At 53.0% G+C, this 17607-nt stretch overlaps 4 protein-coding genes across 4 annotated transcripts; 3 read left to right on the top strand and 1 right to left on the bottom strand.

The window, feature by feature from the left end:
* Positions 1-26: 26 nt before the first annotated feature.
* Positions 27-1535, top strand: BDW70DRAFT_127306 (uncharacterized protein). The gene has a single exon (XM_073735255.1). It carries the CDS (start codon positions 38-40, stop codon positions 1427-1429), a length of 1392 nt encoding a protein of 463 aa, XP_073600073.1. The 5' UTR covers positions 27-37; the 3' UTR covers positions 1430-1535.
* A 1944-nt stretch (positions 1536-3479) lies between these two features.
* Positions 3480-4792, top strand: BDW70DRAFT_61879 (aromatic alcohol reductase). The gene is made up of 2 exons (XM_073744400.1): positions 3480-3729; positions 3793-4792. Exons 1-2 carry the CDS (start codon positions 3664-3666, stop codon positions 4735-4737), a joined length of 1011 nt encoding a protein of 336 aa, XP_073600072.1. The 5' UTR covers positions 3480-3663; the 3' UTR covers positions 4738-4792.
* Positions 4793-6808: 2016 nt separating this feature from the next.
* Positions 6809-8873, top strand: BDW70DRAFT_127302 (uncharacterized protein). The gene is made up of 5 exons (XM_073735254.1): positions 6809-6943; positions 7008-7465; positions 7509-8049; positions 8107-8598; positions 8650-8873. Exons 1-5 carry the CDS (start codon positions 6908-6910, stop codon positions 8845-8847), a joined length of 1725 nt encoding a protein of 574 aa, XP_073600071.1. The 5' UTR covers positions 6809-6907; the 3' UTR covers positions 8848-8873.
* A 660-nt stretch (positions 8874-9533) lies between these two features.
* Positions 9534-17314, bottom strand: BDW70DRAFT_155749 (uncharacterized protein; the record flags this gene model as incomplete). The annotated part of the gene is made up of 3 exons (XM_073740087.1): positions 9534-16870; positions 16923-17067; positions 17120-17314. The coding sequence occupies 3 exons, from the start codon at positions 17312-17314 to the stop codon at positions 9534-9536; spliced, it is 7677 nt and encodes a 2558-aa protein (XP_073600070.1).
* Positions 17315-17607: the final 293 nt, after the last annotated feature.

The following is a 17607-nucleotide window of genomic DNA, read 5'->3' as shown; positions in this document are numbered from 1 at the left end:
AGTGCCAGTTTCGATCAGTTCCATTCATTGTTTCAGCATGTTGACTGCCTTTCTCTTCGTTGCGGGGGCCCTCGTTGCCTGTGTCCGCCCTCATCAATTCGACCCGTCGGCATATGCTGCAGAGGACGTCGTCGAGCGGGACTTTGCCATCATCGGCGGAGGAGCAGCAGGCACCTATGCAGCAATCAGTCTCGCTGATCAGGGCAAGACCTTCACCGTGGTTGAAGTGACGGACCGGCTTGGTGGACACACCCGGACTTTCCGCGACGAGGCCACGGGGGCCAGCATCGACATTGGCGTGCAGCTCCACGAAAATATCCCCATCGTCCGTGAGTTTTTCAAGCGATTAAACTCACCTCTGGCGGTTTTTAAGCCCACGGATTTCGGAAACCCCAAGTACTACGACTTTACCAAAAAAGTGGCCCTTCCTAACCACACGCGGCCGACTATCGAGAGCGACTATGTGGCCGTGCTCAACAAGTACCCTTTCCTCGACGATCTCAATAACCTGCCGGACAATGTGCCTGAAGAGCTGCTTCTGACCTGGCCGGAGTTTGCCAAGAAGCAGAATTTCTCCGCTGGATCGGCTGAAGCAGGCCTGTTATGGCCAGCGACCCCTGGCAATCCCCTGGACACCACCGCGCTAGCCATCTTCAACGACGGCAATCACATTGAGTTAGCGGAGTACACCGGGGCAGCAGTTCGCAGTGCCACTCACTACAACTCCCAGATTTACGACATCGCCCTGGCCGAGTTGAAGGAGCATGTCTTGCTGAAATCCTCCATCATTGGAGCCCAGCGTGGATCCTCCCGCAAGGACGGCGTACGACTCGTGGCCAAAACTCCCTCTGGCAGGAAGCTCATCAAAGCAAAGCAGCTCATCATTGCTATGCCGCCGGTCCTGGACAACGTCAAGTACTTTTCTCTCGACCAGCAGGAACATTCCATCCTGAGCAAGCTCTCTGGCAAGCACTATTACGCGGGCGTTGTGAACAATACCGGGCTCGAGGCGGGAGTTGCTTACACCAACGTCGGCCAAAACACACCGTACCACGTCGCCAGTATTCCTGGTGTGGTAGAGATCGCTGGCTCAGCTTCTCCTGGGTACTTTTTCTATTGGTACAACTCGGTCGACCCTCAGACGCAAGAGGAAATTGAGGAGGCCACTCGAAGCACCATCAAGTGGCTGCAGAGTGAGAGCGGTACCGAGGCCGTGGAGCCAACGTTTCAAGACTTTGCGGATTACTCGCCGTTCCATTTGAGTCCGTCGACTAGAGACATTGCGGACGGCTGGTATGGCAAGATGAAGGGCCTTCAGGGCCACAGAAACACTTGGTATATCAGCTCGCTGTTTGTTGTTGGCTCGACTCAGATCTGGAACAACACTCGCAACATACTTCCGGAAATTATTGACGCTGCTCGGTCTTGATGTGTCTACACTCTTTAAAATGGTTAGATCGTACATGGGTTTCCAACATATGCCTTGAAATATTCTGTCGACTATATGTGACAGCTAGTTATATATAGAACTTTCCTATTTTGGATATTAGAACTGCAAGCTAATACTTATATGAAATTTCTGCTATTTCCATGGTTTAAAGTTATGTCTCTTCTAACTGCCGTATGGAGCTAGCTTGGGAGATCAGACCTTCATTCTTTTATACTAGTGACGGCTGATGCTGGTAATTACGTCTAGCCTGATTCTCCATAGTAACCCATCTAATTCATACTAGTTTGTACAATAAGGTTTCAGGCTAGCTGCCATGGTCTTCCCGCATATATTAGGCCTTGCTCCCGGGTCTGACAACCTCCCGAAATCAATTCAACTGCGTACAGCTTTGGCATCCGCCCGGAAGAGGCTTTCAACATGTATGGTTTGCTGGGAAGCCTGATCTCTGAGAACAACCTCGCCTTCTACTCGGACGTATAATTCTCTGCAATGGTCTTCATTGGAGATGTCATTGACTCCAGAATCTATGCTTAGCGGTTAGCAAGTACTATTATGGGTCCGGCAGTCCACCGGTCACCTTTGGTGCTATAAGTCCAAGGCAGATATCACGGATGAAACAATCCAGGTTGTCATTGATAGCGGTAGGAATGGACTAGAGCAGCTGAGCAGCTCACCAGCAAGGCCGTCTACCATGGAATGTTATTAGAAGTGTATTTTTTATTTATTTATTTCTTGTTGGCCATCGACACTCTAGCCCTGTCCGCTCACATCCCTGCCGCTTTTAAGAGGCTGAGAATCTTGTCAGGGCAATGGATACAGCACTCACCCAACAGCCACTCTCTATAACACGGCATCTTCTCAGTCTTGACATAGCGAAGAAACGAAAGGAGTTTTTGCAGCTTGAAGCTGTCGAGGCGGGATACGAAGTCTTTTAAACACCACCGAAACCCGAGCCCAACACTGCTGTGACAGATCTTCTTGGCTGGGCTGGACTGGGACCAATTTCTCGTGGAGCCATATCTGTCGATGTTTCTATACATTTAGATGTAAATTACTAGCAGAAATCACACTTCGAGGAATCCAATAAAACATTATTGCATTAATGAGATCTACACCAGCGTTTCCTGCGAATCGGTCTTTCCTTGCACCCTTTCTGTCTTGATATGAAACCGTTCCGCAAAACAGAAGAGCAGGCCAACAACTACACCTAACCCGGCGAGCGTACCTGTAACGTACCCCTCGGTAGCCCTGCAAGATATTCTTCCCTTGACCATTGACCTGGCTCTCGACAGGACCGGCAAAGATGGGATAGTTGACAACGTGATCACCAGCGACGCAGCCAGACCCTGATGCTGGCGCGGCATAGCTGACTCAGGAGACTCGTGGCAGCGGTCGAATTCATGCCCCATAGAAGGACAATGATCCCACGAACGTTCGCGCCCAGAAGATATGGTCCACAGGCACCGTCGCGAAGATGACAACCCCGATGAGGGAGAAGGTCGTGGAGATCAGTATAACTGTCGATGCGCGGAAGTTGCTTACAAGTACGCCCGTGGCGCTCGCAGCAAAAAGCCCGCTTATGCGGTGGGCGTCATTTGTGCAGATGTGAAGGGGCGTTTGCTCCCAGAGCGCCTCGAGGAGGTTCAGCGCGGAGAGACGAAAATGCCAAAGCTGGAATAGCCCGCGCTGATGCAGGCCAGGCTGAAGAGGGAATCAATGTGCAGGACGCTGAAGCGAATCAGCGGGCGGCTTGCTCTCTTCTCGGTCAAGACGAAGACGATAAAGATAAGGATGTCGATGATCATGATGTGACAACCACGGGCCTGGGGAGCGAGTCCTTGTAGACTCGTAGAAAAGGCAGGGATAGGGTTTAAGTACGGCGTATGTTTGATCGTGCGGCTGTGCTTGAGTCAAGTCTGTCCACCCCGAGTCATCATTAGACTCCACTCGGCCGTCTGACACTGGAGGAATCGGTGGGACGATGCTCCGAGTGTTCGCTCATTCAACAACTTAACGCCGCTCGGATGGACATCGTGCCGCAATTGCGGAGTTATGATGTTGAGCACAGCTATAGCGGAGTTTCAGGCTGCAGTGTCGCCGCTGCGGCAAGATCATAAGCCAGAATCAATATAAATTAATCGTGATCCAGTTGCGCTTGAGTCTTGGTTCATTCAATCCAACCCAGATCAATTCACACACATCTCTCAAGCAAAATGTCATACGCTAAGGATCAGCCCCCCGGCTTCACCAATGCCATTGAGAAAGTCGCCATTGTCGGTGTACGTAAACCCCTCCCCCCTCCCTCCCAAGTACGTTACAGGATGAGACTAACAGCTTACTAGGCTGGAGGTACTGTTGGCTCTGTTCTCGCTGGCGCGCTCCTGAGAACTGGAAAACACACTGTGACTGCCCTCACGCGCAAAGACAGCTCCAACAAACTCCCGGAGGGCATCGTTGTCGCTCCCATCGACTACAACGATGAGGCCTCCATTGTTGATGCCCTCAAAGGTCAACAGTTCTTGATTATTACTGTTGCCCCCACTGCGCCCCGCGACACTCACAGCAAGCTTGTCCAGGCAGCCGCCAAGGCAGGGGTGCCGTACATCATGCCCAATGGATACGCCGGCGACATTGAGCATGTTAAGTTCGGCCAGGATGTCATGCTCGGACCCGTAGCCCAGGCCAGTCGAGACGAGATCGACAAGCTGGGCATGAAGTGGATCACCGTGTGCTGTGGGTTCTGGTACGATTACAGCTTAGCGGGCGGGCCGGCGCGTTTCGGGTTCGACTTTGACAAGAAAGAATTGACGATATACGGCGATGGCAACACCAAGACTTCGGTCTCGACTTTAGCCCAGGTCGGGCGCGCTGTTGCGACTGTGCTCAGCCTGAAGGTGCTTCCAGGCGACGAAAATGACAAGAGCCTGACTCTCTCGAGCTGGTTCAACAAGCCAGTCTACCTCCAGAGCTTTGTTATCAGCCAGAACGAGATCTTTGAGAGTGTGAAGCGCGTGACTGGTACAACGGACGCCGACTGGACGATTACCAAGGAGGATGTCCACGAGCGATACGCAGACGGTCTGAAGATGGTCAAGACCGGCAACATGGCTGGGTTTGCTAAGCTGCTCTACGCGCGAGCGTTCTTCCCGGAAGATGCCGGCAACCACTCTGACAAGGCTCAGAACGAGCTGCTGGGCTTGCCAGAGGAGGACTTGGACGAGGCTACCCAGGTCGGCATTGATATGGTCAAGGCGCTGCAGAGCCGCGCGGAGCGCATGGCTTCATAGAGATGTACATTCTTAGATTTGAAATCGTGAATATAAATCGGTTCCGTGATTGAATCCTGGTGACAAAACATAATAAGATACTTATTACCTAAAATCAATTAGGTCTGACTTAATACGGAATGTTTAACTTAGTATTTTCTTTCCGAAGCCGAGATCGAGTCTGGGCGAATATAAGCCTCCTTGGCCGCGGGTGGCGCCACCATATTGGTATGGTGGTTACAGGTGGAGGGGACTCTCCTTACTTATCAGTCATACAGCACCTCGATCGACCTTCCATTCATCCGCCGGTTATAGAGGATCAGCATCTCTTTTGCCAATCATGAAAAACCTCATAATAGCTATAAATCTTTCTCAAACTGTAGATATGATACAAGACCTTCAATTTAATGATTCCATTGCAGACATTGGTCATATGGCCGAATTCGGCGCTTGTAACCACCTCGGTAGATCAAAGTATGGAAATGCCATGTGATGCTCATCCTGTACATGATGTACAGGATGAGACGGCTGGCGGCTTACGCCACGTGATATCGTGGCTGGCCGCGATCTCCAACCCCTGGGTACCTGACCCCTCAATGTATCGTATCGAGAGATTGAAGAAGAGATCTAGTGTCAACGAGATAGATCGTCAGTCGTCATATGGCGTTCGATCTTAGTAGGCTATGTTCATGTAGTTGATACAGTTCCCTTCTGCCCTTTCCCCATTGAGCGTACATGTGTATCAACAACAGAGATCAATGCTCGCAAGGCTATACTGCGACTGACCCCGGTGATTTTTTAGTACGGTGGGGAGTGTAGGGATATTACTCCTTGTACAGTATGTGTTATCTACAGCACTGCCTTTTTATAAGGGATCGATCGGGAGGATATACGGCTAAGCCAATAAGGCGTCAACTACCAGATTAGTCCTAGTCATATTTTCAGGTTGATAGGTTGACAGGATTACATGGGTTTCCACGGCGCTTAGACCATATATAATAGGTTACATGCGGTATTAGTGATTATATAGATAGTAGGATAAGAGAATCATATCCCTGTATCTCTCCACCATACTAATAAATCACCGGGGCCAACCGAGTACACAGGCTTTGTTGGAGTGGGCAGTACAAGGAATAGGCCAATAGCAAAAATACCTCAGTAACAACTCAGACCATTATAAGGGGCCAGAAATATACGATGAGTATTCATGCGGGTTGAGATTGGACAAAGGGGCCAAAATAGAGTAAGCCATAAGAGGTAGGAGAGTGAAACCCTGGGCAGAACCAATAATAAAACAGACTATAATCTGCCGTAGTTAGCCAAGGCAGAAACTCAGAAGCTAAGCCAGAGTAAGCTTCACTATAGTAGCACAGCCGACTGTACTGGACCTGCTCCCAGGTACAGTAGTATGACAGAAGTTTGAGTTGCCTTAGTTTTATGGTCCCAAAAATACTCTATTACCCCTTGAGCAGAGAAACACCACGATCTTTCAGTGGCCGCCTTGTAATTAATACAGCATAATACATCTTTTCGAATGTGTTTCGCCCCAGGAACTGAAGTACAGTTCCACTAGATTGCAGCGCCAGTCTACCGGTCGCAATGGCAGTGCCTGGTTTCCACACGGGGCGATCTCGCTGAACGAGCTGCATTACTGCACAGTATTTCTCATCGCCTAAACTATCACCAGCGAGTACTGAGCTCCGCGAGACTCGCATTTACCATGGGAATACTGTACCATCTCCTCATTATCTGGCAAGAGCATACGGGTCACCTTACCACAAGGGCGCTGGCACATGTGAAACCCCTGTCAAAACGGGGCACCACACGGTAGGTATGCCCGCACCGTAAGCCAGACCAATGGAAAGAATGGCCTAACTATTTATACATTCCTTCAATGTTTGTTACTGAGATACCAGAATCATACCCCTGCACCTCTCCACCGTACTAACAAAAATTACCAGTTAGCTGAAGTAGTTCAAAGACATGGTGATGGGCAAAAGAGCCAGCGATGGTCCCATCTTGTCCTTCAGAGGATAAAAGGGTCCATTTGGACTGTACTTATGTCCACATATTGCAGCTTGACCCATACTTCAATGCCTTAGATCTAACCCTGGGTCAATATAATCCAGATTCTCCCTGTCCGTAGAAGAGGAAGACCGATTGCATACTTTACAGACCGATTCAAGCAGCCATGTCGGGCCTACAGCGACAACAGCTTGGAATCGCAGTAGGCCTCATCGCCCATTCAGCGAGTTTATTCAGCGCGTTTGATACTGACAATCTGGCTGCAGTGCGAAGAATGTCGACGACGACGAATCCGCTGCGATAGGATACGACCTCAATGCACAGCATGTGCTACATCCGGCGTGGAATGCATAGTGCGAGACAGCTGCCCGCCTCGAGGGCCCAGGAAGGGGTATCTCAAGACGCTGCAGAAAAGGATAGAGGAGCTCGAGAGCCAGCTGGAAAACCAGGGGACGTCTCCAGCACCCATCTGCCAGACCGTGGACAACGACAGCAGCACAGACAACAATGAAAACCATACCACAACGCCCGAAACAACAGATATCTTGCAGTGGCCGGCGGCACCGGTAGAATTCCCATTCCCCACGATGGAACCCTGGGGATGTTTCGACAGTTCGTACAAGAGCTCGCTCCTTCAATTGCCGCCAGTGGACTGTGTGCCAGAGTTGGTCCAGATTCCGATGGAATCCGGTCCCTTGATCTCTCCCATAATGCACAATGACCTGTACGTCTTACCCCTGTTTGACAACAGTGCTAATATAGCGTAGAGATCAGCTGTTTTTCGACCGGGCGTATGCGTTTGCGCCAATTATCCATACTCACCGCTACCGATCATGGTCTAAACAACCAAACTTGAGCAAACAGAGGGCATGCCTGCAGTACGCTATGTGGACGTTGGCCTCATCACTCTCCAGCCAGTTCCATGTTCAAGGTTGCAAGTTATACGCGAAAACGAGGCAGCTTCTGCACGAACTCGATGGAGAGGAGCCCTGCCACCAATTCTCTTTTGAACAAGCCCAGGCGTGGGCCTTGCTTTCGATCTACGAGCTAACCTGCCAGGACTTCGACCGAGGGATGATGTCTGCCGGCAGAGCTTTTCGCTTGATTCAGATGATGAGACTATACGAGCTCGACATGCCTCGAACACCTCAAACCATGCAGCTAGATCAGTATCAAAGGGAATTCACTCCGGGCCAGAACGACTGGATTGATATCGAAACGAAAAGACGGACCTTCTGGTTTGCATATCTAATTGACCGCTTCACGAGTATGGTGGATGGGCTACACATGTTCTTTGACGAGCGGCTGGTCAGTCTTGAGTCCTTTGTTTAGAAAAAAAAAAGAATAGATATTTACTCGATCTAGATACGAACACGCCTGCCAGCTCCTGAGGCAAACTTTATAAGCAATCGCCCGATGGACATGAGTTTCCTCGCCGATGTGGTCCCAGATGCCGGCGTCGAGTGGCCACACAATAACTTCTCGCCCTTTGCGGAGTGTGTCATTGGGGCCACCATGTGCGGACGGGTCCTCAAGCATAAGCAGAACGCCCCGACCAGACCGTGCGAAGAGTTCTGCAGTCGACATCGAACTCTTAATGCATTGCTGGCGCAGCGGATTAAGATGCTGCGGATTCACGCATCACTGGAGTACCCGGACCCCATCATCGCCTTTGTTGCCCTGGCGGCACAGATCGATGTGCTTATGCTCTACGACCTGATTGAAACCAAGCCATTAGGGACCAGCGCGGAAGGAACGCAGCTTGTTCAAGCCCTCCATGCAGGACACCAACAACAGGCCCTAGATGCCGTGACCGATATCTCTCTGCTGGTGGCCGTACTTGGCCAACACTTCCAGGTACGCCAATCAAGTGAGATAAAAGTGTAAGCTGATTGTTAAGACTAGCAGATGCATCCTTTGGCCCCCATCCTGCTTCTTCTGGGCGCCCGATTCTCACAATCCCACCCCGAGCTAAACGACGCCTATATCAAGCTTATGCCCAGCATCTTAACAACGTTGCAAGCCTCGACGGGCCTCAACAAGCTTGCACAAAACTTCCTTCAGCTCTTAAAGCCCCAGGGCGACACGTGGCGTGGGTTTACTTAATATCTCGATATATACATATATATAGCATTCACGAAGGCATGATCGCAAGACAGCTTGGACGGTGTTTTGAAGTCGTAGAGTTTTGGTGATAGTAGCTACTTGATCCTTGTTCAGTGTTCGGATATAGAAGACAATCAGAGACGTTTGAAGTTTATTGTCCATCAATTAGGGGTGATTCATAGGCCCTTGTTGTCGTTGGTGGCTGACAGCAGTATCACACTGCCCGCGGTATCACACTGCCCGCGTGGCAGCACATCAGCAGGCGTGCATTAGTCTCTGATCTAAATCTTTCGAGTATCAGGTCCTCAGAAGCCGAGAACCAGGGCTAGGAGCCGTACTTTCTGTATTAAAACATAGAGCCCAGAATAACCTCGTGCTCCAGTACTCGGGCAGCGCTGAATCAGGTTATACAAGAGACTCTTCGGACCCCCACGTCAGCGTGAAGAGGAATGGAGCTAGTTTGAACCCCTTTACACTTTCTTTTCCTGAAAATTAACGACATGGGGAGAATCCCTGCCCAGTCAGGATCGGACAATCAATCAGCCCGGAGTGTAGCTGTTGGAAAAGGAGGCCTATTGGTGCAAGAGGTCTAACGGTCTATGTAAATATAAATATATACAAGAATACCAACAAAGCACAATCGTCAATCGTCAATCACAATTTGATTCAGACGCTAGGGTCCTCGACTAAGCCTGGAAATGTCTGCTCTTCTCCGCCACCAACCCAGCCAACGCATCCAAACTGGCCGTCTGTAGGATATTGAAGATGGAAATATCCGCTGCCGCCTGCAATGCAAGCATATTCCTCAGCTCCACCGCAATCAGCGAGTCAACCCCATAGTGGGCCGGCGGCTTGCTGAGATCGATCTCCGCTATGGGTGTCATAAAAATGTCCGCAAGCTTCTCCGCAATAGCCGCTCCGATGAGCCTTGCTCCCTCTTGCGGTTCGTCGGCCTCTGAGAGCTGCGTGGCAAGCGAGGCACTGGTGTTTTCACTGTCCTGTCGCGCTGAGGCCTTAGTGTGCGGTCGCAGCGTTGCATAGCGCGCATCACGGCCAAGCTGGGAGCGACCGTTGGGGTCCCAGTGAGAGCCCGGGGAGGAGGTGAGACCGATGATTATTTGGGACCGGCCCAGTGGATGTAAAATCGCAGCGTTAAGGGCACGGAGAACAATGCCTTCATCAAGCATGGCGAATTCACCATCCCTGCGCAGGCGCTCGGCGACTCTGGCATCTGTTGAAACGTAGCCAATGTCAGAAATGGGACCTAGGTCAATAGCCACACCGGGCAGGCCCTGAGATTGGCGCCAGCGAGCCATGGCGTCTTCGTAGGAGCCACCGGCGGCGTAGTTGCTTTGCGATGCAATACCTGCGACGCCCGAGACAGACGACAGCATGACGAAGAAGTCGAGAGAGTCCGGCCGCGAAAACTCGGTGTGCAGGTTCCAGGTGCCGTACAGCTTGGGACTCAGGCCACTGCGCCAGTCGTCGAGAGTCATCTGCTCGAAGATGGCGTCGCGCAGTAACATGGCGCCCTGGATGACGCCACGCACCGGAGGAAAGCCGTCGGCTTCACAGGCCCTGAGAGCCACGGTTAGTGAGCTGGCGAGCGAGACGTCGCAGCTGACGGGCTTGACTCGACAGCCCATATGACGCAGTTCGTTGATGAAGAGTGCCCCGTCACTGTTCTTATTTCGGTCGAGATCGAGATTGCCAGCAGTACGAGAAAGCAGGATCAGGTTCTGTGCACCGTGAGCCACCAGCCAGTGCGCGACTGAACGCCCGATTCCCCCAACACCTCCCACGATGAGGTACGATGCATCGGGTCGTAGTCGAGTTCGAGCTGTTAAGCCCTTTGGTCGGGGGATCACGTAAACCTGTTCGTCCGATCCAGCTGAAAGAACAACTTTACCCATCTGGTCGCCTGTCTGAACGAAGCGGAAAGCCGCCTGGACATCCTGCATGGGGTAAACGGTAACAGGGTAAACCGGCTTCACCACCTGCTGTTCGACCAGGCTGGCGATCTCACCAAGCGTACGGTGCACATCTGGTCCTCGGCGCTGCAAGAGGGTTGGGATGTCCATTGATACGAAAGAAATGCCGTGAGAGAAAGACTCGAGTGCCATCAGGCTGTTTCTCTCAGTGTCTGCCTTGCCGATATGCACCAAATAACCGAGAGGTGCAACTGTGCTGAGACTTTCCTGAAGTAGCGGACCAGAAAGTGAGCTGAGCACGAGGTCCACGCCGCGTCCCTTGGTAGCAGCCAAAACAGCCGGGGCAAAAGATGCGTCGCGGCTGCTGAAGATACGCTCAGAAGAGACGCCGTATTCACGCTCGAGAAGGTCTCGCTTCTCAGGGGAGCCGACTGTAACGTAGATATCTGTGACGCCCAGGTGCTTGGCCAGCATGATTGCGGCCTGTCCGATGGCCCCAGCTGCAGCATGGATGAGGACTGACTGCCCAGCCGTCAGGCTTGCGCTCCTGACGAGACCAAAGTAAGCAACTGTAAAAGCCAGGGGAAGCGATGCAGCGCTGACAAAGTCCATATCCTTTGGCATCTGGATGACCCCATGCCATGGGACGCGGACATTGCTGGCGAAAGATGCGCCGGTTGAAAGGGCCATGACACGGTCACCGATTCTGTAGCCCTTGGCGTGAGCCTCAGAACCAAGTCGCGCAATGATACCGGCACATTCGAAGCCCATGGATTGATCCTTGAGCTGGCCCATAGCGGCCATGACATCGCGGGAGCAAGCCCCATGAGCTTGAGGGGTGATTTCCACAAATTCTGGCAATAGGCCCCCATGGTCTTCCTCATTGTCAACAAAAGCGAGCGTGTCCAGGTGTCCTGGGATGCCGACTTGCAACCGGAGTTGTCGGTCCTGGCAGAGGCGCACTAAGGGAATGCTGCGCTCGTCCCGGTCACTCCAGCTCGGCCCAAGCGGGCAAATGACCATGTTGTTGTATTGCTCGTCCTTATAGTAGCGGGGAATATGCAAGACACCGTTTCGCTCGGCGTACTCGAACTCGGCTGGACCGGTTCGAGTGCTGCCATGGCCGAATCCCTCCTCGAGCACCTGCACAATGGCCGACACGGCGAGGTCTGCACCTGAGGACCATCTGGCTGCACCTGCATCTGCATGGGCAGGGTCAAGGTCCAGGGAGATGAAGTAGCGGCTGATGTATTCGTTGCGCAACACACGCAAGAAGCCTTGGTGCACAGCCCGTTCGGGGGCCTCACTTTCAACAGTCCCACCAGTTGTGACCCACAGCAGGCCACTGCACTGCGTGACCATTGCGCGGAGGCCTTCCATCTGCACTGCGTCGAGGTCTGCCAGAATGGGCCGGTCAAGCTCGCCGATAAACACACAGATCTTGTCCTTGTATGTGTCGCCGTTGCTCTTTTCCAACACGAGGTGCGCCGTAGCGGTACCGGTCAAGGCCTGAACGCGCCGGCACAACGGATCGACAATGGCGGGTGATGGAGGTGTCTTGATGCTGGAAACGACTGCAAAGCTGTCTTTAACCTTGCTCAGGTCGGCCTTCTGGTTCTCGGCAGGCACAGTGGACATGATGACCCTGTTGGTATGGATATCGCTCTCCGAGTCATACATCTCAAGGTCGACACCACTGAAGCCCGCATCTTGAAGCACGGCGTCCCAGGACGAGACTGGATTCTTGTCCTGCAACCAGCCTGGACGTAAAGCAAAGACGAAATCCACATCAACCTGATTCTTAGTCGTCTCCACCAAGAGCAGCGTGCCCCCTGGCTTCAGCAGAGTGCGTACATTTCCCAGCGCACTGGTCGGGCTTTTGATAGCATGTAGAGCATGCAAGGATACAATAACGTCGTAGCTCTCTGGGATAAACTTCTGCTTGGATGGACTCTGCTCAATATCGAGTTGGTCAAACTGGAGCAAATCGGCCCAGTCGTCAAGCTGAACACGCGCATTCTCCAACAATTCTGACGATGGCTCAGCGATGTGCCAGCTAGCCACCAAGTTCGTGTCAAGGGTCTCCAGTATGCGACGTGTGGCGTGGGCGCCAGTACCACTCCCGATCTGGAGGACGCGAGCACCTGGGCTCTTGTGTGCAATCGTTTGTAGCAGAGCAGAGACCTGTCTGAGGGATGACTGACGCATTGAGTTGGCGTTGTATTCATCCATTAAGCTTCTGACTTCTTCCACGCTGCGCTCACCACGAAGGATAGATGGGAGGAGGGTTCCGAGACGGCAGACCACCTTCTCATCAACGCTCTCTATGGACTTCTGAGGCTTTCCAGGCTCCTCGGTAACTCTATTGACCAATCCACGTAGCAATGCGTAGTATTTGGCCAAATGTGGCTGTTCTTGAAGTCCGGCCACATCCCCCGGCGTCAGCTCTCGTAGGGCATCAGAGGCATAAGCAATGCACAAGCGCTGTAGGTCCCTAATCACATCTGCCTCCTGATCAGAGTTTGCAGACGCCAGATGCTTCTTAATCTGTTCGAAAGCCAGCGGGTTTCGAAGCGAAAGGTCAGGTCCCCAGACAACCTTGCTGCACACCTCCATCGATGTGCTGGCTGAGCTGCCCCTTCCCAAAGACGCCAGCTCGACGCCCTGCATCTTGAGCACTGCGTCATCCGTCTTGCTGTCGAATACTGTAATGTCGGCCCTCCCGCGTTGGGGGCCATCATTAAGTAGGGATGTGTCGCACTGCAGCGTGTGGCCGATCTGGTGGCTGATGTTGCTGGATATCCACATCGATCCGACAGACCGCGGGAGCTTGGGCTCTTCCTGTAGCGCTCCAACGCTGGGGAGGGCGGAATAAAAGGCCACAAAGACAGCATCGAGCGTGATTGGGTGCAACAGGCTGTTCTGTGCTGCCACCTCCGGGTCTGTATCAGACGAAGCTTCGTGGCGGATCGTGATGTCGCATATGGATCGCGGTTCTCGGCCATCCTGGATGATTCGGTTGGTGTTTTGGAAGAGAGGACCGTGATAGACGCTGTGTGCTCTGAGATTGGCAAACAAGTCCTGGGGGCTTGGCTGGCGGGTGTAAGTGGACAATGGACGACGACGTTCAGTCTCCAGGACAGCTGACTCTTCTATACTAACCATGCCCGTAGCGTGCAGTGTCCACCGGTTCTCCAATGTGACCGACGAGACCTCAAAGCGCCACCAGCCTTGAGCTCCGATTTCACGCCCAGGGACAGACTGGAGTGTGGTTCGGATCTCCACGCCATCCGCGTTGTCTGGAATAACAAGGGCGAACAAGAAGTTGATGTCACGCAGGCGGAGTCCTGAGATTGACTTGTCTTGATCAGTCAATTGCTTAGCAGCCTCGATTGCAAGGCAAATATAACCTGCGCCTGGGTACACAATACTGCCTTGGACCATATGATCACGCAGCCACGGGGTTTCGGTGACACGCAATACCCTGCGCCATACGGACGCGCTGGGGTCATTGCCGGCGACGGGCATGCCGAGTAATTCGTGAGGAGGCTGGCTGCGCTCGCGAATGGCACGGTTGACTCTGGACTCTTGCCAATGGCGCATCGTGTGGTTCCAGGGATACGATGGAAGGTCAGTCAAGACCTGGGGGCCCTCGTCGTCATATGCAGGCACAGGGAAGTTAATCTGGTCCAGGGCAAGGGATTGTCCTTCACGGAACAGATTGATCGCGGCGGAGTGCATACTGTCGCCTGCGTGCTCGTCACGTACGAGACATCCCCAGTATGGAAGCTCAATGTTTTCAAACTCGGGCAGTGACAGGATCTCGCGGATCGGGCCTCCCAGGGCTGTATGAGGGCCGACCTCGAGAAGGACATCAACGCTTCTGCCCGTCGGGTCATCAGAATCCCCGAGAACCAGTTCAGTCAAGGCGTCAACGAATTCTACCGGCTGTATCAGACTACCGACCCAGTGATCAGGGCTGGCAATCTCGTTGATGTCGGTGATGCGCCCGCCAGTGACTGCAGATGAGAAAACCGCCTTGAGCTTCTGCTTGTCACCTTTAACTACACTCCGGGCCATCTCGATTCGAAGACGCTCCCGGTAGGTATCAGCAAAAGGGTCCATATGGTGTGAGTGGTATGCCTGTTGGACCTTGAGGTGACGAGCAAACACGTCGTCCTGCTTGCACAAGTCTGTAATCTCGTCAACGGCGTCTTCATCGCCAGAGATAGTGACACTTTGAGGGCTGTTGACGCATGCAACTACAGCTTTGCCCTTGGTCAGCCTGTCGAGATAAGGCTGTACCGCGTCAACACCCAACCCGACTGCCGCCATAGCACCTTTGGCAGGTCCAGGTGCGCGCTGTGTTCCGTCTGCTACAATGATGGCGCGGAAGTACGCTGTAGCTATGGCCTGACGATGGCTGAGGGCGCCCACAGCAAAAGCCGCTGAAATCTCACCTGATGAGTGGCTGGCGACTCCTGACGCCGTGATGCCCCAAGATTCAAGCAGACGGACTAGAGCAATCTGCAGCGCTACACAAATGGGAATGCTGATTTTTGTGTCGTGGACCTTTGTTGTCTTCTTGTCACGCTGTAGCTCCTCGAGCAGTGACCAGTCAGCCCCGAGGGCGTTCAGGTACGTCTCAGCCTCTATAATGGACCGGCGGAAGACTGGGTACAAGGTCAGTAGCTCACGGCCCATGGCATGCCACTGCGCGCCCTGGCCGGTGAAGACCATGCCAATGCGTGGGCTCTCAGAAGCACGACGGGTTGGCTTGAAACAAGGCGATTCAAGGGCTTCGATAACAGAGTCGAGAGTCCCGTTATCAAGACGAACCTGGTGCGCTGCAACCCACTGGAAGAGGGTCCGACGCTCGCCCAAGGTGTAGCTTAGATTCTGCAGCAGCTGGTTAGAGGCCTTGTGGTCAAGCGACTTGTGCTTTTCCAGATAGTCCTTGAGGTCGGAAACCATTTGCTGGCAGCCTCGTTCGTCGCGTGCACTGAGGATGAGCACTTTGGCGTCCGAGACATCGTCCGAGGTATCCCCATTGCCTTTCAAGTCTTTGTCATTGACGAGCTCAAAATTCAGACCTGAAGTCAAGGTCCAGGGGTCGGCGTTCTCCAAAATGACATGAGCATTGGTACCGCCGTAGCCAAAGTTGTTGATCGACATGCGGCGAGGGCCATCTATCAAACTGTCAGGCCATTGCTCTATCGTCCTCACCACCTTGAGTCGCCACTCGTCCAGCTTGAGCGTGGGGTTGGGCATTTCATAGTTGACAGTAGGCGGAATCAGCCCCTTCTCAAGGCACAAGACACCTTTGATCATGGCAGCAAGACCCGAAACGGCCTCGGTATGGCCCACGTTGGTTTTTACGGAGCCAATACGCAGATAGTAATCTTTGTCGCCCCGGCCTTCGCTGAAGATAGTGGCCATAGCTTGCGCTTCAATTGGGTCACCAGTGGGCGTCCCTGTGCCATGGGCCTCGAAATATTGGGTGCCGCGAGGGTCAAGGCCAGCACGGCTGTAGCATTCCCGCATGAGATCTACCTGTGCTGCACCGGATGGCGTTGTAATGGTGTCCGTCTTGCCATCCTGGTTCACTGCTGTCTCACGGATCACTGCACGAATGGGGTCATTGGCAGCCAGCGCATCCGACAGTCGCTTGATGATGATGGTAGCCACGCCCTCTCCACGGCCATACCCATTGGCACGGGAATCAAACGAGTATGACCTCCCGTCAGGCGACAGCATCCCCAGCGACCCGATGGCCTTGAAGGTGTCCGGATTCAGCATCACGTTGGCGCCAGTCACCATGGACATGTCGGCCTCACGGTTGCGCAAGGTCTGGACCGCTTGGTGGAGAGCCACTAATGTCGTGGAACAGCCGGTTTCTAGAGTCATGCTGGCGCCCCGGAAGTCGAAAAAATGTGAGATGCGGTTGGATGACATGGGGCTCCATGTGCCGACTACGTTGAATCGTGGCAGTCTATCTTCGTCTCGGATGATTCCCTCCTGGTAATCGTGGGCGAAGACGCCAGCGAAGACGGACGTCTGAGAACCCATTACCCGGGACAGGGGCAGGCCGGCTGTCGATTAGTTAGCTGATGTCAATATAACTCGAAAGCATGGAGAGCAGACCGTTTTCAAGCGCTTCATAAGCGGATTCGAGCTGCAGCCGGAACTGAGGGTCGACCACCTGGGCCATCTCCGCCGAGTAGTTGAAGAAGGCTGCGTCAAAGGCTGCTATATCTTCGTCCAGAAAGTGGCCCCCTCTGACATGTGTCTGGGCTTGTCAGTAAAAATGTCTAGGTTGGTCATGCAGAGAGGGGCATTACCGTGCTGGTTCTTTCGTGGTTTGCGTGATAGACTCCTTTGAGGCTAAACCGATCCTCTGGAATCTCACTCCAGCCGGTCTTGCCTGATGCCATAAGGTCCCAGAGCTTGTCTGGATTGCTGGCACCGCCGGAAAACTTGCAGCTCATGCCGATGATGGCAATCGGCTCACTGGCCCACTCGTTGTCGGTGTCCATTTCGAGGTAGAAGTAGAGTGGATGTTCGTCGAGGCTTGAGTGCTATTAGTTTACAAGTAGAGTATGTAGGGTAGCAGTGAGCAGCAAAAGTACGGCAAAGTATTCTGAAAGTATCCTTTTAAGATGGAGATGTGTATATGGATATCTATATACGCCTGTACCAGCCCATACGAAACAATTGATTCACCGAAGCTCATCCGCAATCACCAGCTACAGTCTTACAGTGAGAATGGTGCGGCCAATCCCTAATCCCTAATCCCTAGCCCTAAGGACCTGCTTGGGGGCTGTGTCGG

The sequence above is a fragment of the Aspergillus foveolatus genome, assembly GCF_047715535.1.
Source record: "Aspergillus foveolatus strain CBS 279.81 unplaced genomic scaffold BDW70scaffold_3, whole genome shotgun sequence".
Classification (NCBI taxonomy): domain Eukaryota; kingdom Fungi; phylum Ascomycota; class Eurotiomycetes; order Eurotiales; family Aspergillaceae; genus Aspergillus; species Aspergillus foveolatus.
Note: the sequence above shows the minus strand (reverse complement) of the source record. Positions and strands in the feature narration are given on the sequence as shown.